The sequence below is a fragment of the Pelobates fuscus genome, chromosome 1 (genome assembly GCF_036172605.1).
Source record: "Pelobates fuscus isolate aPelFus1 chromosome 1, aPelFus1.pri, whole genome shotgun sequence".
In the NCBI taxonomy this organism is placed as follows: Eukaryota; Metazoa; Chordata; class Amphibia; order Anura; family Pelobatidae; genus Pelobates; species Pelobates fuscus.
This window is the reverse complement of record NC_086317.1, coordinates 457,591,007-457,615,818: the sequence shown is the minus strand read 5'-3', so window position 1 is coordinate 457,615,818 and position 24,812 is coordinate 457,591,007. Positions and strand designations below refer to the sequence as shown.

Genomic DNA, 24,812 nt, shown 5'->3' with positions numbered 1-24,812 from the left:
ATCCATGGGCTTCATTAGATTTAGTGTAGGGCCCACCGATATTGTGGTACTGTGAAGTAGTGGTGAGATTAACACGGTATGGCCATATTTTTGTGTGTGCAGTGAATATTGAAAGAGAATAAAAATCATTTATAAATTGTACTAGCAAAAATACTCAAAAATGTATATTGTTTGAATATTCTTAATGAGTATTTACATCCATTTTATTTACTGTAGTAAGAATTTAAGGTGAATTTAAAGTAATTTTCAAATCTAAGGCCACAGCAGCCAAACGGACTACTTTCACCATAAATTTGAAATTCACTTTGAATTAACCTGACATTCTCACTATCAGAATAACACTCTATCTATTTCTGACAAAGACTGAAATCCGTATTCGTACACAAAGGATTTTATTTATATTGTATTGCTCCTTAAAATATATAATTATGTGACGGTACACTACATACAATATCACACTGTTCTATTTTTTTTATTTTTTTTACCAATATGCAAAAACACAATAAAGAGTACATCACTAGAAAATGCAATTTATTAAATATTGAAACATGGTAATTCACAGGCGTGTCAGACTTTAGCAATAACAATGTACTTTACAAAGTTATTGGCATCATTAGTCCTGATAATGCAAGATATACTATCAGTGATAACCAGTTTATTCTGGTACAAAATACTTCTCCATTTTAGGTTATTTAATTAATATGGAGAAACAGGAGAATATTTAATTAAACATTTTATAAATACACACTGCTTCTGGTTTGTTGTCTTTGCATGGCAAGTATGGTATCCCAGATATTAGGCTACTCCAGTCTGTAAGAATGAAAAAAACAAACACAAACAAAATTAAAAGAAATATAACGTCTCCCTTCCCTCCCCTCACACATATCTATATTGGTTCTCATGTTTGATTATTCCTTACAACCATATTGTATGTAGAAGGAACTTTAATTAAAAAAATACATATATATATATTCCCCCTATTTCTGGCTTTTCAACCAGTTGCTTCCCAAACCAATAGGGCTATTTACGTAAGGAAGAATTGTCAGGTATTCAAAGTGAATTCACACTTTAAAATACCCATGTGTCTCGCCCCCTTCAGCTCCTCCATGTGTGTCATTCCCTCCCCCCAGCCCCTCTACGTGTCTCATCCTTTCTCAGCCCCCCCATGTGTCTCATTCTCTGCCCCCCAGCTCCTCCATGTGTCTCATTCCCCCCTGCTCCCCTCAATGTGTCTCATTTCCCCTGCGCTTCTCCATGTGTCTCATTCCCCCTTGCACCCCTCAATGTGTCTCATTCCCTCCCCCCAGCTCCTCTATGTGTCTTATTCCCCCTCAGCTCCTCCATGTGTCTCATTTCCCCCCACCACCTCCACATGTCTCATTCCCCCCAGCACCTCCACATTTCTCATTCCCTCCCCCCCAAGCTCCTCCATTTGTCTCATCCTCCCCCAGCCCCTCCATGTGTGTAGCAATCTACCTCCTCCCTCTCCATGTGTCATATTCCCCGCAGCCCCTCCATGTGTCTCATTCCCTCCCCTTCAGCCCCTTCATGTGTCTCATTCCCTCCCCCAGCCCCTTCATGTGTCTAATTCTCCCCAGCCCCTCCATGTGTCTCATTCCCTCCCCCAAGCTCCTCCATGTGTCTCATCCACCCCATGGAGAGGCTGATAGGGAGGGAATGAGACACCTCATTACCCCCACCCTTCCATGTGTCATTCCCTCCCCATCAGCCCCTCCATGTGTCTCATTCCCTCCCTCCTCCCAGCTCCTCCAAGTGTCTCATTCCCTCCTGGCCCCCCATGTGTCTCATTCCCTCCCACCTCCCAGCTCCTCCAAGTGTCTCATTCCCTCTCTCTAGCTCTTCCATGCGTCTCATTCCCCCCGAGCCGCTTAATGTGTCTCATTCCCTCGCCCCCCATCCCTTCCATGTATCTCTCCCCCATCCCCTCCTCTACTTGCCTACCGCGTTACCCGGTCGATCTGACAGGAAGTGCTCTCTCAGTGAGCACTTCCTGTCAGACCGCAATCCACTCAGCCATGCTACACACAGCGGCAGGAAGGGAGCAGCACAATGCTCCCCTCCTGCTGATTACCCAGCAACTGCTGGCCCTGGGCCAGCAGCTGTGCACTGGCCCTAAAGGTAAGGTGGCCCACGGTTGCAAGAGTTGCAGCTGGGGCCGGGCCCCCTGGAGTGACAGGCCCGGTCTCAGCTGATACTGTGGTAGTTATGCTACTGGTTGACATAGGACATTTTTCCAATTCAGCTTTCGTTGGCCTTAAATTTTAAATTCAGTTTGAAATCCAGACAATTCTCACTTTAGCAAATAACCCTGAATGTGTATTATTTGGGGTAAAGAGTGGACAGAGCGAATTCACTTGCATTTACCTTTACATCTTTCTTGCTCATTATTATTTTTTATTAATGTTTATATTTCTATCCTTACCTTTTTGTGTCGTTTTACCCCACTCCCTCTAGCATGTAAGCTAATTGAGCAGGGCCCTCAACCCCTCTGTTCCTGTGTGTCCAACTTGTCTGGTTACAACTACATGTCTGTTCGTCCACCCATTGTAAAGCGCTGCGGAATTTGATGGCGCTATATAAATAACATAATAATAATAATAACATAATAATAATAAGGTGTCAACAAATTCTGCAGTGCAGTACAGTAGGTGGACAACAAGTAGTTGTAACAAGCTAAGTGGGATGTACAGGAACAGAAGGTTCATTGGGCCTTGCTCAGTAGACCTTGCATTCTAAGGGGAGTGGGGCAAAATGACACAAGAAGTTAGGGAACAATTAATTTAATGTAATGGAAAAGGAGAAGAGTTAAGAGTGACAGGTTAATATTTTAAATGACACAGTTGCAGGAGAGATGGTGAGGAGTGGAAACTAACAGTTTAGTTGAAATATATTCTTGAAGAAGTGGGTTTCCAGTTATTTTTTAAGGAATAGAGACTGGGTTAGAGGCTAATGGCGCAGGAAGGGAGTTCCATAGGAACGGTGCAGCCCTAGAGAAGTCTTCAAGGTGAGAGTCAGAGGTCGGAGTACAAACAGAGGATAGACGCAAGTCTATTGCAGAGCGTAGGGGCCTGCATGGCCATACTTGGTGAGGATATGTAGACAGGTAAACACAGGGCCGTCTTTAACGCGGGGCAAACGGGGCAGCTGCCCCGGGCCCAGTTACTCCTGGGGGGCCCATAGCCTGCATAAGAAAAATTCCCTCCCCACCCATGGGCCCGCGGTGCTTGTATTGCGGCTGCACCGGGGCCCATACTCTAAGGGTGCTCACCGGGTGGCCAATACACTTAGGGCCACCCGGTGAGCACTTTTCAGCATGGGTCCGGTCGGATGCTGTGGCCGTTTAACAGCACGACCGGGCCTCCTGCTTTACGGCAGCCTGGGAGGAAGTGGCGTCCGGGAGTCACTTCCTCCCTCAGAGATGATGAGCCGCGCGGGAGGGAGGCTGAGCCAGGAGGCAGCGAGGAGGGGGACTGAGCAAAGAGAGCCAGTCCCCAACTTCCAACCACCCAAGGCAGCACACTGAACCCCAGGGAAGGTAGGAAACCGGAGGGGACGCTTTACAGTTTGCCCATGTGTATGTCAGTATATGTGTGTTTATGTCTGTCAGTAGGACTGTGTGTGTCAGTCAGTGTGTGTGTGTGTCAGTGTGTGTGTGTGTGTGTGTCAGTGTGTGTGTGTGTCAGTTTGTCTGTGTGTGTGTCAGTCTGTCTGTCACTAGGTCTGTGTTTGTGTCTGTCAATAGGTTTGTGTGTGTGTGTGTGTCTTGTCTGTCACTAGGTCTGTGTTTCTGTCTGTCACTAGGTCTGTGTTTCTGTCTGTCACTAGGTCTGTGTGTGTGTCTGTCACTAGGTCTGTGTTTGTGTCTGTCAATAGGTCTGTGTGTGTGTGTCAGTAGGTATGTGTATGTGTGTCAGTTTGTCTGTGTGCCTGTCAGTAGGTCTGTGTGTGTGTCTGTCAGTAGGTCTGTCTGTGTGTGTGTCAGTGTGCCAGTGTGTCTGCCTGGGTATTAGTATGTATGTGTGTGTGTGTGCCACTATGTCTGTGTGCCACTATGTCTGTGTGTCTGTCAGTAGGTCTGTGTGTGTGTCTGTGAATGTATGTCAGTATGTCTCAGTATGTGTCTGTGTGTGTGTCAGCATGTATGTCAGTGTATGTGTCGGTATCCATATGTCAGTATGTATGTGTCAGTTTGTCTGTCTATATGTGTCTGTATATCTGTGTGTCTGTATGTGTATCAGTGTGTATCTGTATGCTGTCTTTGTGTGTTTCGGTGTATCTGTGTATCTGCATGTGTGTATATGTGTCTGCATATCTACATGTGTGCCAGTGTGTATATCTGTGTGTCTGCATGTTTTTCAGTGTGTGTGTGTATAAATATCTATGTGTGTGAGTGTGTGAATGCTGAGATGTATGCACATATACAAACACTACATACAAATACACCCCTGCATTCAAACTCCAACACTACGTACAAACACACGTCTGTGTTACACACCAAAATTATATGTAAACACACCCCTGCATTCAAAAACCAACACTACACATAAATACATGCATGCAAGTACGCCAACACCACATACATTCCATACAAAAACCTGTTTACATTCAAACACATAAAAACAGCTTAGTGCTAAATAAAAACCTTCAAACATGGGTAATTGGTAGAGCCCCAGCTGTCAATGCATTGCTGGAGTTGCACGACAGATGGGGAACTACCTTTTAATCACCCGTGCGATAGGGAGGCTCAAAAAAATTCTTGCACCTCTCTACATTAGGTCTGCCACTGCGTTGGGGTGGAGGACGGGATTGCACACCTGGGGAGAGGGTACCAGGGGGCCCAAGCAAATGCCATCAATATTAAAGACGGCCCTGGGTAAACAGGATAGGTTTTATAAAGAGATTCATAAGCAATTACTAGAATATAAAATTGAGCTCAATATCTAATGGGAAGCCAATGCAAGGACTGACCGGGGAGGTGAGGGAACACAGGAAGTTGAGTCCTTCCACAGCATTCAGTATAGATTGTAGCTGGGTGAGCTGGGAGTGCGTAACACCAGTGAGAAGCAGATTGTAGTAATCATTCATCACTCACTGCCTTAGTGTGACACTTCCTTAAGTTGTTTCTTTGCTAGGGAATAGCAGGTTATGTTATATAAGGGTCAATTTCTATTTAAATCAGCATTTTCTGCAAAATGAAAAAAAAATAGGACACACTCTTCACATCTAAAACATCACAACCCTTAAAGCACTTTAGCGTACTGAATAGCTTTACGTGGGGAGAGTGTGTCCTCATTTTGCTTTTTATTTTACAGAAAATACAGATTTAAATAAAAATTTACACTTTTATAAATTAACCTGGTTACACCCCCTGGCTTTGAAGCAGACAACAGGTAATGTTAATTCCTGATTTGGTTAGCTCAGTGGAGCTAAACTCAAGAGGCAGCAATTGCCCAGAGCACCTGACTTGCATAGACTTCTCATTGAGCTGCATTAGGAAGTCTATGATTGGACAGCCACATAAAGTATGGGTGGGGTTAGTAGGGGAGGGTTTGAAAAGGCCGGCAAAAGAAGTGCTGGTTTTCGAAGATATTTTTAGATATACCCTTAATGAAAAACAAATATGTATTTAAATGCATGCACATTTTAATTAGAGACATATCTACTAAACAGTGATTTTTATGTATTTTGTATTTGGGCAGTGGTGTGTCCCTTTAACAAATATTAATCTGGAGGAATCAAGACATGCTGGTATGCCTGCCCTCAATTACGCTTTCTTCAGAGATAAGAAAGAATACTACAAGTAATTGCTCAATTATCACTTCAGCTCTTTATCAAGATCTCAATAACCAGTACTGACTGCTGCAGTCTTTTTATACAAACACCTCCATGACTTCATATGTGATAATGGTATCCAATGCACTTCAGCCTCCCCAACACACACAGTATAATCTTCTATCCAAATCCTCCAAGTAACTCAGCTTTGAGGTTTGCCAACTCTAATGGTGGACATCTGAATGGTAGAATGTTCGATACATTAATTTGAGGTAGTTGAATAAATAGTTTTTTTTCATAACAAGTTACTCCATGTTGTGAGAGTCCTGGATCTAATATGTCATGACAGATAGACAGACAGTCAGATTTATTTATATTTTTAATTACTGACCCTTCTTTTTCTCAAACAGGTGCCACACAGGAATCCAACAAGTCCATTGATCACCTGAATGGCACACAACAGTGCTTCGATGGCACCCAAGCCCAGGAGGATCGAGAAAAGGACAATGTTCCATAATACAATATTTTCAGGCTCCCGGCAAATGTCCCACGTGTTCTGTTGGAATAAGTAGCTCTCTCTGCAACAGTGGATAAAGAACACAACAGAGGTCAAATATTTTATATGCCTATCATGGAAAACCCGGGACATGCTCATTGCTTTAAAGAACCAAGCAAACCATGTGAGCTTTGCTGATCTTTGGTAATTAGTAGACTTACTCCTCTGTGTCATTTCTAAAAGGATAGGTGTATGTTCCATCTCCAGTGTCACACAGAGGTCCTTCGACCAATCCCATTGCAGAGATGACAACACAGTAAGCTCCACCCGCAGTGCCCAACAAAGCCAGCAATACAGACAGCAACATCTGAGGATGGACACGGCATAAATTCACTATGACAAATAGTATGCTCTAAAACATAATAAACCATGTTTAATAAAGTCACAAAACAATCTCTCTTTTATGGCCCTAGGGATAGCATTAGTAAAAATCAGCTTTCTACTTCATAAATGACCATGAATAACATCTCGGGTATCCTCAGTATGCATTTTCAATGGTTGGATCACACAGTAAGGAAAGGACAACCAATTTGATGCAAGGAATGTTAGGCTCTTTGATGCAAGTTTTCTTGAGGATTAGATCTCTTGGAACTGAGTGTCAAATTCATTGTTACGATGAGTAGAGCATGGTGAGATAATGGTGGTCATCAGAAAATACATATGAAGATTTTTACTGCTTCCTTTAATGCAGGGGGGTTATTGTGATACCTGCACAAGGGAGCAGAAAGGACCATTCCTTATCCTAAAAGATAACAGTAGAATGGACTGTTATAGCACCTTCTTAGCTCTAAGCTACCTAATTGGTGTATAAGTGGTAGGCAGAGAAATATTTAGGAGAAATTCAGACTAAGAATTAAATGGACTTGCTTGAAGATTTGTCTGCTACCTTTGGGAAGATAGTATTGCCTTTAGAATGTGTCAAATTACCAAAGTGCATAGACAGAGTACTCCGTGGCTGTAAGAGTATCAGTATTGGGTATACTAAAGAGTTAGGTATCTTGTACACGTTTTAGTATGCTCCTAAATAGTTAAAACTGTCCATCCACATTAAGGTCAGTAAAACTAATGCAGAGTAGTTATTACCTATTACCGTGAACCTGTCCACATAACCAGTGATTTGGTATTCAGAGTGGAGAGTTAGAATACATTTCATTTCCTCTGTGTATGCATCAAATAAACTATAAGTTATCACCTGATGTCTTCTGTTTGGTGTTTGTCATATAAGACTTATTACTAGGGACTCTGATGGTATTGTAGAACAAGAACTTGGTCTGCCTGTCTTATCTGGGATTGAGACATGTAATATTATTATTAATTGGTAGTGTGTATCGTTAATATTTAAGGTTCTTTTAGTTAGTATTTGCTTGGTACATTGTCTTGATTGTGGTCAGTTAATCCCCATTACTTATGTAAAACTCTGCATCAAAAAATATTTGGATAAAAGATAACCAGATTGTGAAGGATTGTGATACAGCAATAGGTTTGTCCAGGTAACTAATTGGATCATTGGGTTGCAATCGGCAGCAATCAGAGAAAACTCAGGAACAAGAACCGCAAACACTACTATAACTCCAGCAGCTAGATGATGTGAGGGCAATGTGACTGTTTATGAATGCCCGGACAAAGGCCTCTGACAGCTGTGCCAATAAAGAACATGAGGAAGTAAAGGAATGGGAGCTCTTCTGATACATGCGAGAATGATGTTTTAGTACTCTGGCCATTTTCATTAAGGACGGTGACAATGACTACCATGTGTACCTTCACAGCCTTCACAGCCTTCACAGCCTTTGGCATCCCGCACAAAGAGAAGGAGCCAGCCACACTGATTATAACTCTAGTCGGAAGAGCCGCTAAATAAACTTTAATAAATGGCAGAAACTGAACAATCAAACAAAATAAAAGCATTAGCAGGATTGTAGGATAAACAAAGAATGTGAGATCACATAAAAATTCTTACTCCACATCTATTTGCGCAACACCCTTCTCCACCTGCCCCAAGTGTCATAAACGCTGTGAGGAAAACCTGTGGGAGACAGCAATATATTTTACAAGTTTTTTTTTAAATGATTTACATTGGGGATGCCCAAAAGGTAGATCTCCAGATGGTTTAAAACTACAGCTTCCATGATGCTTTGACATTCTGATTGCATGCAAAGCATCATGGACGTTGTAGGTCTACAACATCTGGAGATCTACCTTTTGAGCACCCCATATTTACATTTTTCATCAGTTCCTAATGTACTAAAAGTCTGCAACGATATGCAAAGTGGAATGATACGTGCACTAAATGAAGTCACCTTTTGTGGTTCCCCCCCCCCCCCCCCAAGACCTTTTACACTGTTGCCTATGGATACAATGTGCCATAAACCCCAAAGGTAATGAAATACAATTTACCTAACTGATTTAGATCATATGTATTCAACATAATTGCCAAGCAGAGCCTCTTATTCAGTAAATGTTGGGTGACTCCATTATAAATACTGTGTCTCCCAGTACTGAGCATTATACTTACAGTAGTGTCAACCTTTGATTCCAAATCCACTTTTACGTTTTCATTTTTTTTTTTTTAAATGCAACTTTAGGGAAACCGTGTAAAACCAGTTTTCCTGAAAATATTAATTCACTGAGATTTTTTAGGAAATTAATTGTTGTTATAGTCTGATTTTATAGAGGAAACTTTCATCATTGAGTTTTCGGGGGTGGGGGGGGACTTTTTTTCCTCTTTAAAACTTTGGCAAACAGAAAGTTTGACAGGTGCTCGTAGAAGATCGAACTTGATAAATGCTCCGTTTTTGTGCTCTAAAAGTGTAATTTGTTAGCTAAATATAGGAGGTTATCGTGCAAGGAGCATCCCTATTTTTCCAACACCCCATTCTAATAACTATGAGGGGTGGTGGTCCGTGTATCTCTAAAATTGAAAAATTGTGGGGTGTTCCTGTTATGCAGTGGTTAGTACCTACCATAAGTGGCGCATGAAAGTGGCCTCTTTCCCCTGATGACCCCCCCCCCCTCCCCACCACGCCCCCCGCCCCCCCCTCCCCCCCCCCACCCTACCCCTGTCTCTCTGATTTCTCTCTTTTCTCTCTTTCTTGGCCTTTTTCTTCTTTCTCTCTTTAATTTTTGTAACTATGGCTAGCATATATTTGCCAGAGACTGTTGGGAGCGAGCTCCCGAGAGATGTAGCCACTACAGTTGTGCCCGCGGGCTACACCCTATAGAGAGCCCCGCTTACCACAGGGACCTCCTCGCTGGGGGAGGTCACGCGCTACTGCTGCTCTTATGCCCATATGCACTGTAGATACATGACATACCTCAGACTTCAGGTAGCGCTCTGATTACCTCTGCAAAACCGCGGAAACCGAGCCGACAAACGGCTACTGGCATCACCAACCAGTTCTCGGGAGACCACTACAACGGCCTCAGATACGAGAATGGGTTGTCATTGACCACCGTTATTACTCATGGTTACAGATCTAGTTATGTTAATGTTACCTGTGTATGCTAGGAGAGATGCCCTTGGTCTGCCGATACGAAACACTAACTGCATAAATAAATAAAGGGGCAGGTCGACCAGGAAGACTCAATTACAGAAGGTCATTCTCACCCGCTGTCTATGCTTTTTCTTTCACCAAAATTTAAAATTGTGCAACATGTTTTCTATGCCATGTATACATTGTTTTGACTGTTACCGCCTATGTCAACTGTCGTGGCTGCGTAGGCTCGTTGTTATGTCATGCACAACTAAAAATAAAGAATTAAAAAAAAAAAAAAAGAAAGTGGCCTCTTTCAGCAGGTTAATGCACATTGCGACACTGAAAAAATGTTCAGGAATTGTTTAAGGAACATGACAAATAGTTTAAGGTGTCGCCTTGGCCCCCAGGTTTCCCAGATCTCAATTAAATTGAGCATCTGGAGGATGTGCTGGAACAACAAATCCGATCCATGGAGGCCTTACCTCACAACTTTGTAGGACTGCTGTTAATGTTTTGGTGCCAGATACCATAGGACCAGAGGACACGTTCAGTGGTCTTGAGGAGTAGATGCCTCGACGCATCAAAGCTGTGTTTGCAGCAAAAGAGGGGGCCTACATAATATTAGGCAGCTGGTTTTAATGTTATGGCTGATCAGTATATTTCTCTCTGGACTCCTCAATACACAGCACCCATGACACCTAGTGGCTTGCTGAGATATTACTAGACAAAAACAATTACCAGGACTCTACCTAGTATTATCCTTACATTATTAGGAATCCAAGTCATATCCTTTCCCCCAATAACATAAGTTATATCACTATACTTTTCATTATTTCGGAATCATGCATCAGAGCCTTGGGAAACCTGACCTTTTTTCCAGGCCCATCAGCTGATTAAAACTGTTTTTACATGGCAATTCATGAGACAGAAAACATGCATTATTTATTTATTTATTTTTGCACGTTTTGTTTCTGTTCTTTCCATCATCGATATAGAATACATTTCCCTGTACTTTATCATGTTAAATATTTATTGAGTGAAGGCTTTATGACTCTCTGTACAAAGAAATGACTCACTTGTGCTAGTTTTTCATTTCAGCAATCCACATTCCACATCACAACGAATTATTTATTATTATTATATTCTTATTTATTTATTCATGTTAACATACACAGACATGTTGAAGTGATAATGTTGCACTATGTTATACCTGCATTCAATAAATATCACTGCATTTTGATTTAATATTTGCATTTAAAGTCATGTTTTTGTTCTTTTGGTTTTCCTTCCTTTATGCGTCCTGTACCTTAATGATCATGCTACTTCCCTTCCTTCTTGGCTATATTTTTATATAATGTATTTTCTTTCTAGTACCGGATCTCAATATCTGGGCGCCGCCATTTTGTTCTCCTCTGCCCATGATGTAGGCTGTTTAACCTTCTATAGGAATGATTTTACAGATGGATTGTGGGTAAATCTGAATGGCATGCGACACAGAACTTTGCTTCAAGCCACGCCCATTGTCAACTTTGTCAACTTGACTATTATGCCGCAAGTCCTTACTTTTCCTTCGGTGTTTTTATAAAAACAAAACCACTCAGGAAAAAAATCAGAGAGATTCAGCCACAGGGAGCTATTGAGATTAGTCGGGAATTTGGGGCGCTGACCAGGGAATTTTAGGTTAGAACAGTTGAGTGGTTAAAATAATGATATGGAGAATTTTTTTTAATTTGGCTATTTTAGTTTAAAATATGCAATTTCCTGGTTTAGCTTAAAATCAGAAATCCCAATTTTAGTAAAAAAAAATACCTAAAGTCTAATAGTGACCGTATCCTTGTGGTACTTATGTATTCTGTTATTTTGTGTCAATAAAGGAAAAACATACAACTCACAGTAGAATTCTACTGGGTATATAGTATGAAAATAATTTAAATACATCTTTCTTACTAGTAATCCAGCTCCAATTATTCCATGAAAATACCACACATAATCCGTTATCTCTTCTGTTGCCAAAATCTTTCCGTTGGGGAAATAGAGGAGTAGATTGCAAATAATGGCGCAGATTCCGAGGGGGAAAAGAGCTATACCAATGAGCCTCGAACATTTCCCTGTGCACATTGTCTTGGAAAACTGCCAAATAAAAACATAAATGCAATAATAATAATTAAATCAGTAAATGCTAAATTCTCAAATTAGCCAATCCTAAAAGATCAACTTCCAACTTCTCACATTCACTGATGAAGACAGAAAACAACTGAGTCTCCACATAATACAATGCAAGCCCTTCCCAAAGATCTCTGGGAGCCTAGGAGATAATTGCGTTAAAGACCGGTAAGCTAATTATCTCCCAGGAACAGAGAGGCAAACATAAAAATATAAAACATAAAAATACCTTTAAAACATCCTAAAAATATAAAATAGCCCCACAAAAAATACATTGCCAAATAGCCCTGATCTGAGTGTCCAAATTATCCAAATAGCACTCAGATCCATGCAGTGTAGGGAAAACGTCACCGCGTTAAAGTTCTGACTGGCCACATACATGGTCCTATGCCCAAAACAGTTCTCGGCGTTTGGTGCTTTGGCCAATCAACTCTCAGGAGCTCCTGCGGCCGCAATAAGGACTGCTCCAGCTGACTCTTAGGTTGCGTTTGTTTCCCTTAGTCTCAAAATGACTCAAACCCACGAACCAAGTTGGCCGGAAAACCGCACAAAGTCCTAATGCCTAGTTTAGTTCCATAATGATCGCAGCTAAGTACCAATGAGGACAATTTGTGGGTTTGGTTCATGTGAACGGCGGCCAGAGAGACAGCTTTCGGTTCCATTCACATGAACGGAGAGTGCCGAACTAGGGGCACCCAGGGCAAGCTACTAATGGCGGAGGTTTAACTCCCGAACAGGGTCTTTGTATATGGCCCATAGTCCTTGGGCAGGAGGCTAGGCTCCTCCAGGAGTTCGTGGCACGTTTGCCACAGGTAATTTCAGGTAGTCAGGTATTTTTTTAAAATTCACGTATATATTAGTCTTAAAATGTAAATTCATTTTTTGACATTTCACAGTATGAGTAAAATACAGTTTAAATTTTGGTGTCCTGTCCAACATCTGGGGACACCACAGCCTGTGCTGCTCTCTGCAAGGTCCTGTAAGTTGGTTGCTGACCAAAAAGGCCTCTTCAGTGAGCAGACCCCCACCCCATTTTCCAGACAGGCCATCCTGTTGTTGGCGCTGACAGATATGCCAGTTGCATCAGGTCCTTCCCCCATCCTGATATCATACCAACCAACATTGTGAAGTATGTTAAAATCAGCCTAAATGTACTAATTATATCTGTACAAACAGAGATACAATCAAATACACATAAACAGTCCTATTGTATGGGCCAGTAGTTATTAGTACACTTAACATGAGGCCATTAACAATCACATAAATACAAATTAAGTCATTGTATAGTGTGAGCTTAATGTGACAATACTAATGTGTTTAGGTTAATGACTCTTTTAGCTGGTTGTTAAACACCAATGTTTAAATTGTTGTGAATTCAAACTTGATATAAATCATAAGGCAAAATCTTTGAATCGGAAACATAGCAGATGTGGATCATTTTACCAGTTGTGTTACTTTGCCTTAACAATTTTAATTTAATTTGAACTAATTTAGAATTCCAAACAATTCACAAACCCTGATTATTTTGCTTTCCAATTATTTTTTGAGCAGTGTGTTAAAGGAACACTGTAGGCAACTATACCACTTTATCTCAACGTGCGCCCCATTTTAACCCTGCAGCTGAAACATTACAATTCTGCAGGGACGGCAGTATTTTAATTGAAGGGCTAACCTGCCTCTAGTGGCTGTCAATATGACCTTCACTCAAGGTATGTCCGTAAAATAGCAGAGAAATACTCTGGTATTTTAATTAGATGGTCTCAGAGAGTACAAGCTTGGGTTGTGCTGCTCATGCGCTCTAGCTTTCCAAAGCTTTTCAATATGTGAAAGCATTGGATTGGCTGAGATCATCGATCTTGATGATCTCAGCCAAAGAGGTGGAGCTTCCCCAATGAGACCGACGTGGCAAGGGAAGAAAGTTAATTAGAATATATTTTTTAACCCTAGCAGCGCTGGCCTGGTTACCTAGACGGTGACTAGGGCACTATAACATCAGGAATACATATTTCTCTTACAATACACTACTCTCTTACTCATACTTATTTAACCATACTTTTTTTCAATTCAAGTTTATTCATTTTGTAGCATAAAGTGATAAGGGGTACAGAAGGCAAGAAGGGAGAAAAAACAAGTTACATTCAGAAAAGGGCCTCGTGTCTCTCCATATCCACCCATTGGAGAGTGTTGGGTGGTGTGTGTAATTTCACCACTCTCTCCTGTTGGGAAGCCTTGTAGTAGGCAGAAAAATCAGGCAACCCCACCCCACCATCCTCTCCCCTCCTCTGCAACCAAGACCATACTGGGTCTCAGTTTTCCCCACACAAACCTCAAGATAATTCTCTGCAGTTGTCTACAAAAAGCGGGGGAAATAGTCACAGGCAACATCCTAAATAGGTAAAGGATCTTGGAGAGTACCACCATTTTGACAGTATTTATCCTGCCCAGCCATGAAATTTTGACTGCCTTCCACGAGTGGCAGTCTTTTGTACATTGTGCGAGTAGTGGCTTGAAATTATGTGTGAAGAGTTCCCCAATGGTAGGTGTGAGTTGAACCCCAGTCAAAGTCATAAGTCCTCTTGAGGGCTTCTACCGTGACCGATTAGAGTCCTACTGGCAGTGCATGGATCTTTGTCTGATTCAGTCTGTTGTACGAGATGTTTCCGTATTGTGTCTGTAAGTCCAGTATGTTTGGCAGAGATGTGGATGGATAGCTGATAGTCAGGAGGATGTCATCTGCAAACATGGATATGCAGTATTTGTGCCCGGCCATCGAGATGCCAGCAATGTCCTTGTGTTCCCTGATTTTGTAGGCCAGCGACTCTAGGAAAGGATGAACAGGAGAGGTGAAAAGGGACATCCCTGCCTGGTGCCGTTCTTAATCTGGAGTTTGAAACTCGGGCAGTGGGGTTATTGTATAGAGCCATGATGCTTTGAATTAGTGGGTTGGAAAAGTCAAATTGCTAGAGCACTTGCTCCATATACGGCCAGTGTAGCCGGTCAAAGGCCTTCTCCACATTAAGTGCTAGGAGAAGACCTCTGTGTTTATCTGAACCCATGTGTGATATGATGTTGAGTATTTTTCTTGTGTTATCTGAACCCTGACATCCACGAACAAACCCTGACGGATTGTTATGTATGAACCTGGGAAGAATGTTTGCCAATCTATATGAGCTTGGCATAGAGTTTGACGTCGCTATTTAGGAGTGAGATAGGATGAAAGTTTTGGCATTGTGTAGGTGGTTTGCCAGGTTTGGGCAGGGTGGAGCTGTGTGCTTCTAACATATCACAAGGTAGGGCTCCCTTAGAGAAGCAGGAGTTAAAGAGCTTTGTCATATACAGGGATAAAATGTCAGCATACATTTGATAGTAAAGATTTGTTTAGCCATCAGGCCCTGGCGCTTTGTGTTTGGGGAAGTGTTTGATGGCCTCCTGTATTTCCAAACTGTCAAAGGGAGCCGTCAGTTTAGATCAGTTTAGATCAGTTGGGAGCAATTTGGGGAAGTTTAGTGTTTCTGTAATTTTGGTAATGTCGCTCGGAGAGTGAACATTCGTTGATGGGTCATCTTTTAAGGTTATATAATTTCATATTTCATTTCTCGCAATTTGGTTTGTAATTTCATCAAGTTGTTTTTCAATGAAGGGGACGGAGTTGTCTTATTTTTGTGTGTCAATTCTTTTATCAAGGAGGTGTACACTTGAATTTTCGTTTTTTTTAGCATAGCTAGCTGTCTTAGTAAGTACCCCCCCGATCACAGTCTTATGGGCTTGCCAAACATTTTCGATGCTTACGTCTGGGGTCGTGTTGTCGAAGAAATACAACTGTAATTCGTCTCTGTAGCGGAGACTATCTTGGGGTTAAGCGGGAGAACATAATTAAGCCTTCAAGAGCCTCTGCCAGTATTTGGGAACTGTTTGTTGATTGACAGGAGTATAGGTGCGTGGTCTGACCACATTATCAGTCCTACGCTAACGTCTTGAATTTTGTGCATGATATCGGCCGGGGTGAGAAATCTGCCAATTCTAATGTATATGTTGTGTAGAATTGAGTGAAATGTGTAGTCTCATTCTGCAGGGTGTAATATCCCCCAAGGGTCTATGAAGTCATGTTGAAGGATTGTGGTACATTTGTGTTCAGTCGCATTGCGCATTTTTTGTGCAGTGGTGTGCAAGACCCTCCCCATTGAGGAGGTATCCAGCTGGCAATCTAAGATGAAATTGGTGTCGCCCCCTATGATGACGTTCCCAAGTTTGTATGCGTCACCATGGCAAGAATTTTGGTTAGAAAATTCAGCTTGATTTTTGTGGGGTCCATATACATTTACCAAGGTATATGGTTCATTATTAATCTAACATTGTCACAGCATATATTTACCATTCTTATTACCCAGTTTTTTGACAAGGACAAAGGAGACGTCACTACCTATCAGGATTGGCACACCCCTCTTTTTCTTTTTAAAACAACAGTGGTAGTCATGTGGGAAGGCTTTGGAGCAGAATTTTGGTTTATACCCCCATTTGAAGTGCATTTCCTGGTAAAAAGCCACCTGGGATTTGCATTTCTTGGCTTCTCTTAGGGCTAGCCTTCACTTGTTGGGGGAGTTAAGGCCCTTGGCATTCAGAGAGCTAGTATAGTGAATGTCATCTTAAAACTATGTATGGGGGGACTCTGAGGTCAATAAAGAGCTCTTGTACGTGACGGGATATTGTAGTGGGTCAGCAACTTTGTCGCCTGTGCGTGATGGGAGGAACTGTGGGTCCAACATGGGCCCATAATTATGATTCCGTCGGCGATACCTCCTACGGGATACCCCTAATGCGGACATTGCTGTGCCGATCTCTGTCCTCATGATCAGCCACTTTATCTGTGAGTTGTTTGTGCAGAGCTCTGTGTAAGCATCCGCCAACGTGTTGTGGGCCGTGATTAGTTCTTCTGTCTTGTCTTCTAAATGGGACTTTCTGTCTCCCAGGGCTTGTATGTCTGCCCTTATGTCTCTTGCCCCTTTAGCCAGGCCTGACTGAAGGGAGGCTTACAGCATCCTGTGGTTTGAAAAATCAGTTGCTGGTGCCGAGGTAGGTAAAGAAACAGACGTGCAATCACTTTTGTCCAAGTAGGACGCAGGAGAGCGTGGTCGGGAAGCGCCATCTTGGGCCTGTGCTTTCGGCAATATCAGTGCCGTAACTTGTAGCGCTGTTTGCCGGAGCTTTGATTTTTTTTTTGCCCGATTTCGTAGCCATGCTCGTTTGGAGCCTTCCCCCAGGTATCTATGCTGTGGTTTGGGGTTAAGGAAGCTCGTCTACACGCTTAAGCTGGACCACGGAGCTAGCAGATTACGCGGCCATCTTGGTGGATCGCTAAGCCACATCCCACTTTAACCATACTTTTAAATGCTATCTTAAAACCAAGCACACAAACAAAACAAACAATACTTTTGAGTCCCCAAAATGGAAAATATGAGACTGGCTTCAGCAAGTAAAAGTAAAAAATGAGAACTTAAATAAACAAAGAGTACTAAATTCATAAATGAATAATATTGATGGGATTTTGGTTCTAATAAAGTGGATAAAACACATAAAATGTTGTTAGTGCCGGGGTGTTAGGGTGTGTTTGGTGCATGTGTCCAGCCTTGTACTGATGGGCTGTTGTCCCTTTGTGGTTTGAGTATGTGTTGTGTGGCTTCTATCACTGATTCTGTTTTTTTTTTTTTTTTGCAGTATTGACACATTGTTATTATTGTTACTTATTTTTGTTTCGTATATTTAAATTTATAATAAAGTGATTTGATTTTAAAAAAACAAAACAAAACAACCAAAACTGGTTGTTAAGGAAAAAAAACACACATCACAGTAGCTGTTTTTTCATTAAGAAGCTTGTGGGGTTTTATTTCAAAATCTTGCTTTGATGTATTTTATTTTATCATAACAAACCCATATGTTTTCCCTGTTATTATCACTACTAAACCAATAGATAACACAGAAAGTAGTACATAAAAAAAAAATAATAAACACATTAAAAAATATAGTCACCTAGGTGGCATGATAAATCATAATGAAAATATGGCAGTAAATTTTTATAGCCTTAATAAAAATTAATATATTAGCAATTATTATTTGAGAAGCAGACAAAATATGTTAGACTACATTATTGTTGTATCATAATATTGTTATTTTCTTCATATGTTGCACTATTTTTACAGAAAGGGAAAATCTCATCTGCATTAGATCTGTCTCTGTGCCAATAATGAATGATTTTACTGCTACCATTAACTACTGGCCTTCTGGCTCATCAGAACGTCTTGCCCCAATTTAGGCTATATATCACCATATAGGCACGGTTTGTATAATCGGCAGGGTATTTGTTCATTATTTGTTCAGCATTCCCGCTATTGTACAGCGCTGCTGAATATGTTGGTGCTGTCCAAGTACAATATGATTATAATACTAATTTTACTTAAAACATATTTTCACATTTCATTTCCTTGAGGTGTTAGAGTTAGAGTTAAGAGTCTGTTGTTTACACATGGCTTATAATGAGGATCCAGGGAATCTGTCTTCATTGTAACAAAGAAAGGAACATCATTTAAACTTCATTCATTCTAAGAATGTCTCTAGTTTAACACTGGCTCATTGACCATGTTATTACATACCTTGTCACACAGTTATCACATGTCAAAGGCATGATACATTGTTCATTTCCTACAGTGAACTTCAGAAACGGGAAATAAGAAGAAAGATGCAGAACCTCAGAGCTCTGCTAATCCAATTTAAACAGCTTCTCTCTTAACTTTAACAAGGAAACTGTATATAATTCAAAAGTTAATTTCAAATTTAAGGTATATATTGCTGAATTGGTAAAATTCTCCAAGCCAGTCATACCTCAAGATCAGCTACATTGGCCTTAAAGGAACACTATAGTGTCAGGAATACAAACATATTTTCCTGACATTAAAATGTTAAAACACATTTTAGTTTCCAGCCCCTTTTTGCCCTCATTAAAAGGTAATAAAGCTTACCTTTAATTCGGTGCTGCGCTAGTCTCGCCGCCTCTGGCTCTGTCCCTGCTCCGCCTCCTTGGCTCAGATCATTAAAATCGACAGTCTCAGCCAATCCAATGCTTTCCCATTTAGTGTACGCACGCCAAAATGTATGCTGCGCCAATCAGCATCTCCTCATCAAATCAATGCATCTCTCTGAGGAAAGTTCAGTGGGTGGAGACACTGAGTGTCACACTGTGCAGCACTGACCCAGGAAGCACCTCTAGTAGCCATCTGAGTGAGTGCCACTGGAGCTATCCTTGGCATCAATGTAAACACTGGTTTACATGAAAGTGCCTTCAGGGACTGACTATACTCACCAGAACAAATACGAATAAGATGCAGTTGTTCTGGTGACTATAGTGTCCCTTTAAATGTGAAACTCATTTTGAATTCACTTTGAAATTACAGCAATTCTCGCTTTAGTGAACAATCCTTTGGGACAAAAAAAAAAAAAGCCACAAAACTTTGCAGATATTGTGGTTGTCCATCTAAATGTAGCTGAAATAGCACTCGTAATGTGTAATCTGAAAATTTAGATAATAAGCACAGTACCTGACATGGCTGGTAATGGCAGAAAATGCAGTGATATCTATATAATACCTCCCAACATCCTTACATCCAGGATATCAGTCCCTGTTTAGCATCACTGTCCCATTGTCCTGGGATTTTGTTTCTCTGACATCTGAATGGTGACACCCAAGAAAAGTTCCAAGAAAGCAAAGTGCAGGTGTGAGCCACATATCTATGTGACCTGAACATGCGCAGTCATTATGGGTCTTTACGTCGTTAGTGCCACCAGTTACCAGTGATGGGTATTGTGTCATTGGCATTTCCTTTTCCTCCCACCACCCATCCTTGTTTCATACATCCTTCATGTGATGGTAGTCACCATCACTGGGGACGGATGGCGGATACGTAATGTAGGCCCCCAGGTTACCCTTATGTTTTAGTCACCCTGTGCCCATTATAGGTGCAGGCTGGGTATAATGTATTTGTTTGTTGTTAGTTATTGTCTTCCCCTTTCTCTTGTCTTATTGTTTTCCCAGCACAGCAGTGTCCCATTGTTCCAGGGACACTTCCAGACCAGTTCAATGTGGCTGCCCTGTGTGATGGATCCTGTCCTGAACCCAGGGTTGCGGGGCTGGGCTTCCCCATGCTTGGGTGGGAAGCAGACTTCATTGTTTTAGGTTGTTTGTTTTGTTGGGGCTGCTGGTGGTTTTCAGCAAGAAACAGAAGGAATTAAAGGAGAAGACTTGATGGGGAGAGGTACGTGCTGTTAATTACCCATTGTATGCAAACAGCCCTCTCTGTGTATAAATACAAAGAGAGTTATTGTTCCCAGCACTATGTGTCGTCTAGTGTCTGTGGAGCGCTATAATCACTGATGTGCGATTTTGCCCTGGAATAAGAAAACTACAATGGAGGTACTGAGTATTCTGAGTATGGAGCTCCACTTTGCTTCGACTGTTTGAAGATAGGCCATTTAGCCAACTGTCAGCGCATGTAGTGTAGTAGGCCTCCTTTAGTTTAAATGGAGATTCTACCCCTCCCCAAGAGTTGCCACTGATTTCTATGTACTAGATATAGACTATTTCCGTTATAATGTGGTCATAATGGTAGGAGTGAGAGCACTTACCTCTTAGAATCTAGACTTTTAACCTGAATGTTACTGTATGTCACGGAGGGTTGTGAATCAGATTAAATTAGTGAGAGATTTCCGCTGTAAATGTAAAAACTTTGCTTTTTTTCTATATTGTTATCATCTCATTGCTAGTTTTCATTTTTGTCATTAAAAAAACAACAAACGTATACCAGTTATGTTCAGCCTTTGCATTGCAGATTTTAACAAACAACTTTTCATGGGATAATGTGCCAGTCCAAAGGCTAAGCATAACTCACTTCCATTTTTCTATATAAAATTGTCAGTGTTCTAATGTAATGATTCCTCTAATAATTGTGTGCAGACTACAACTTTTACAATGCCCAACTAGTAGATTCAGCACAGAAGATGAAAATTTTAAAAATGCAGTCCAAGTGCCATAAACAAAAATATTACATTGTCAGACCATATGAAAATGGCGTAGTGGGTATAGTGCCTAAACTGACCTTTTAATGAAACAATTCGACAAAACGTGACTTCAAATAAAATAAGAGCTAGAAGCAGTACCTCGGGATCATCATGATTTATGCTAATGCTTCAGAACACAATTCACAAAAAAAATACTTACAAGCAGGACTTATTTAATCCCACGTAAATATGAAATAGAACAGAAAATAATCCCCGTAAAAGAAAAAAAAATACCGCCACTTTCAAACATCAAGGGGTAGACACAGCAGGAAAAGTTTACTTGGTATAATGTCGTTGCCTGTCAGATAAAAATCCTGGTGCTTTCATACCGGTGCTGGATTGATCCTAAACATAACATATGCAGTACACCGATATTTCCATTGACGTCCGCACACGTGAGTAGCTCCAAAATAATGTCACAGGTAAATAATGAGAAAGTTCACAATTTATTAAAAAATGGATACAGGAAAACATATTACAAAAATGGCAGCAACTAGTATTCATTAATAGGATGGAGCTACTACTACCGTGTGCGGACTTCAATGGAAATATTGCTGTACTACGCATGTCATCCTAGTAGATTATTAAAGGGACATTCCAGTCACCAAAATAACTTAATCTAAACTAAGTGGTTATGGTGCCAGGAGGCCAACGGAGGCACTTTTACCACAAGGGGTTAAATCGTTCTCAAGCGGTTTAAGCCCAAAGGTGCCTAAATTGCGATGTCCACTAAATTGCGATGGTGCCTGGAGTGTCCCTTTAATGATCAATTTAATGTCTATTGTCACTCTGCCTATAAATAAAATATACACAATAATTAACAGTCAGGATCATGTCATATTTTTCTAAATAAAGGGGTCTATTATGCAATGGGCAATCTTTCAGACTGCCCGTGTACCATAATCTTCATCTTTATCCCTACCTTGTTAAACTGTAACTAGATATGACTCAGTATGTAATGTGTCTGTCAGAAAAAAATCAGGAAGATTCAATAAGACCTGTGAAACTAGAGGCAATTTACTAAATAGTGAGATAACAAAAATCAGATTTCAAGTGAAACAATCTCCATCTTACATTGGGCAACGTAAATGTGGCAAACCTAGTCACTTCTGGAAACTTAGAGTGAATATTTCGTTAACTGTTGCTATGCTCGTTTTATATGCAGTGTGTAGCATTCGTCTGAATATTATATCAGTTATGTATTTTTATGTAAAACTGTATATTTTGCTGTACGAGTGTGGCAAACCTAGCCACTTACAGAATGTAATTGTATATCCCAGCTATGTAAAAATGGGGTCTGTTAGCTACATTGCAGTAATATTGTGTCAGTTATGGATTTTAATGTAAAAACTGTATTTTGCTGTTCTAGTAGATAATCCCATTAACAATACATTCTTGGGTGCTTATCTCTCTAGTACAGCAGTGTATGATGGGAAATCAGCTTGTGAGCTCAGCCCCCCATGTAGTCAACTGCTGTACAGCCCCTGCAGTGTGACTTGGGAAACCCCTTGCATTTGTAACCGCATAAATACTGTGCCCGTGATTTAAAAAACGGCAGTTGACCTCCAAGCTACGTGTCGTCTAGTTCTTGGGGAAGGGGGATTATTAATACGCTGCCTGTGTTTTACCTGCAGGACATTTTCTTAGGGTTTACGAGGCAAATACTGTTTAATATTTAGGTGCAAGTGATATATATTTAAATTGGTCAGTGGTGGGAGCACTATAAGAAAACATAATAAATCTAAAGGCTACTAGCTCTGCCCCGTGGGCAAATAGTTTGGATTTTTAAAATCCAGGCTCTGATTTGAAGTGTCCAGGTACGGAATTCAGCCATCCGTCAGATTTCAAATTTAGTCTCATTCAGAGCTTGGATTGCAAACTCTGGACTTTCTTAAATCATATAAACAGTGCACGAATAGCACTTCAACAAATGATTTTGTCCCGTTCGGTTGTGGCATTGGGACTTTACTGAATTACCATTAATGTGTATTGCTCTAAACTAAAAGAAACTAACGTATACAAATATAAAACATACATGTTGGGACTAATAACAAGCCTCGCTACACTGGCTGATTCCAAACGCTTGACTACAAATAAAGAGGGACACGCAGGATTTGGAATTTTTGGGATGACCACTTTTTGCATATTGCCATTTCGCACTCCACCATTTAAAATTCACAGGATTGCATTTGAACGATCTGAGCATTTTAAGAGATGTTCAGGCTAATTCCACAGTAACCATCCATTTATCTCATTCACAAATCTAATGACAGAGATTAAAATGTTCAAATCTGCATATTACCAAATTACTTGTACTTTTAGAAATTAGTTCTAAATGTCGGAAAATAAATAAATAAAATGCTATCTACCTACCTATCTATCTATCTATCTATCTATCTATCTATCTATATATCTATCATGAATGTAATCAAAATAATTTGAAAATACTACACGTTCAGAGTATGGAACCCTGGAACAAAAAGGTGTTACGTACCTGAAACCCCGAGAAGCAAACACCGGAATTATGTTTCTCCTCTACCGCAGTGCTTGTGTGATGAGTGACTTTCTGAACGCAGTCGGCAACCGGTGAAAGCTAACAATGATTGCAAGAATTTGGAAGGACCCTGAACTTGTATCTAGGCTGCAGCAACAAGTGATATCTTGCGTTATCGATTATCTGGCCAGTGAATGCCTCACTGTTCTCTTGGTCAATGTTCCTGTTTTTTTACTTATTAACTCGCTGAGATGATGTCATTTTTGTATAAATAAAGCTCTGGTAATGTTTGTCTATGCTACCCATCACCGTCCACAAATGTTGAAGTTATGGATTGGATGTAGCCTAAATATTCTGGATATAGTAAAAGCACAGATAAAATTAGCAGAGGTAAAAACGTAACAAGGACATTTTACCAGTTTGCCCAGTAAATTATCTCCAATAACACAATTGTTTTTCTCTAAGGACAAAAGTGGTTGGTTAGTGATAAAGCTCTAACAGTATTTGTCTGGCATAAATCCCATTCAACACCATACATTAAATGAGGAACATTGGATTAGACCAGCATGGAGGAGTTCATGCCTCTATTGTGGAAGGTGAAGAGGTAAGCAGTGCCAAGGGAGCGATGGAGGGAGGAAGCCTACTATTGCTAGAAACTGTAGTGTTAGAAGTACAGGTATGTATTCCTTTAATCATCATATATAGCAATGTACTGCCCAAGTCACTAGATCTATGTACTTCCCATTAGAGTGAATAATGAAAGAGCCCTTTACCCTAGGTCTGTGTGTTCCTCGCCAACCTAACAACAATATAATGAGCAAAAAAATCAATGGTTACCATGTGTATATCCCTTGCTGGAAGGGAAATAGTTAATGATTTACTCCTGGCATGTTAGAATGCAAAGGGCTAATATAGCACCTGTTACCAAAAAAAAAAAAAAATCCAGATAAAATCACTTTGTACCTCAGTAAAATGACCCCTAAAATTGGACTTAATCTGCAATTACGTAAGACCAGCCAACTGACGTTGGCAACAATTAAATCACAAACTCGGTACTTGTCTTATTGATAATCCTCCAGACATTAATCCAAATACCTATAAATGAAATAAGTTAAATTTCTGCGAATTGCCTTATATCCATCCTGGAACTCAACAGGTACAGGTTTAAGAAAGACGTAACACAATATGGTTTAACCATGTTTGCCAAATAGAAGCATGTTAGTAATTTAAA

At 40.7% G+C, this 24,812-nt stretch overlaps 1 protein-coding gene across 1 annotated transcript; it reads right to left on the bottom strand.

The window, feature by feature from the left end:
* Positions 1 to 510: 510 nt before the first annotated feature.
* Positions 511 to 23,745, bottom strand: LOC134599239 (transmembrane 4 L6 family member 1-like). Its single transcript, XM_063444948.1, has 6 exons — positions 23,582 to 23,745; positions 11,770 to 11,952; positions 8,307 to 8,372; positions 6,511 to 6,656; positions 6,185 to 6,371; positions 511 to 810 (listed from the first exon to the last, which is right to left on the bottom strand). The coding sequence occupies exons 2-6, from the start codon at positions 11,938 to 11,940 to the stop codon at positions 796 to 798; spliced, it is 585 nt and encodes a 194-aa protein (XP_063301018.1). The 5' UTR covers positions 11,941 to 11,952; positions 23,582 to 23,745; the 3' UTR covers positions 511 to 795.
* Positions 23,746 to 24,812: the final 1,067 nt, after the last annotated feature.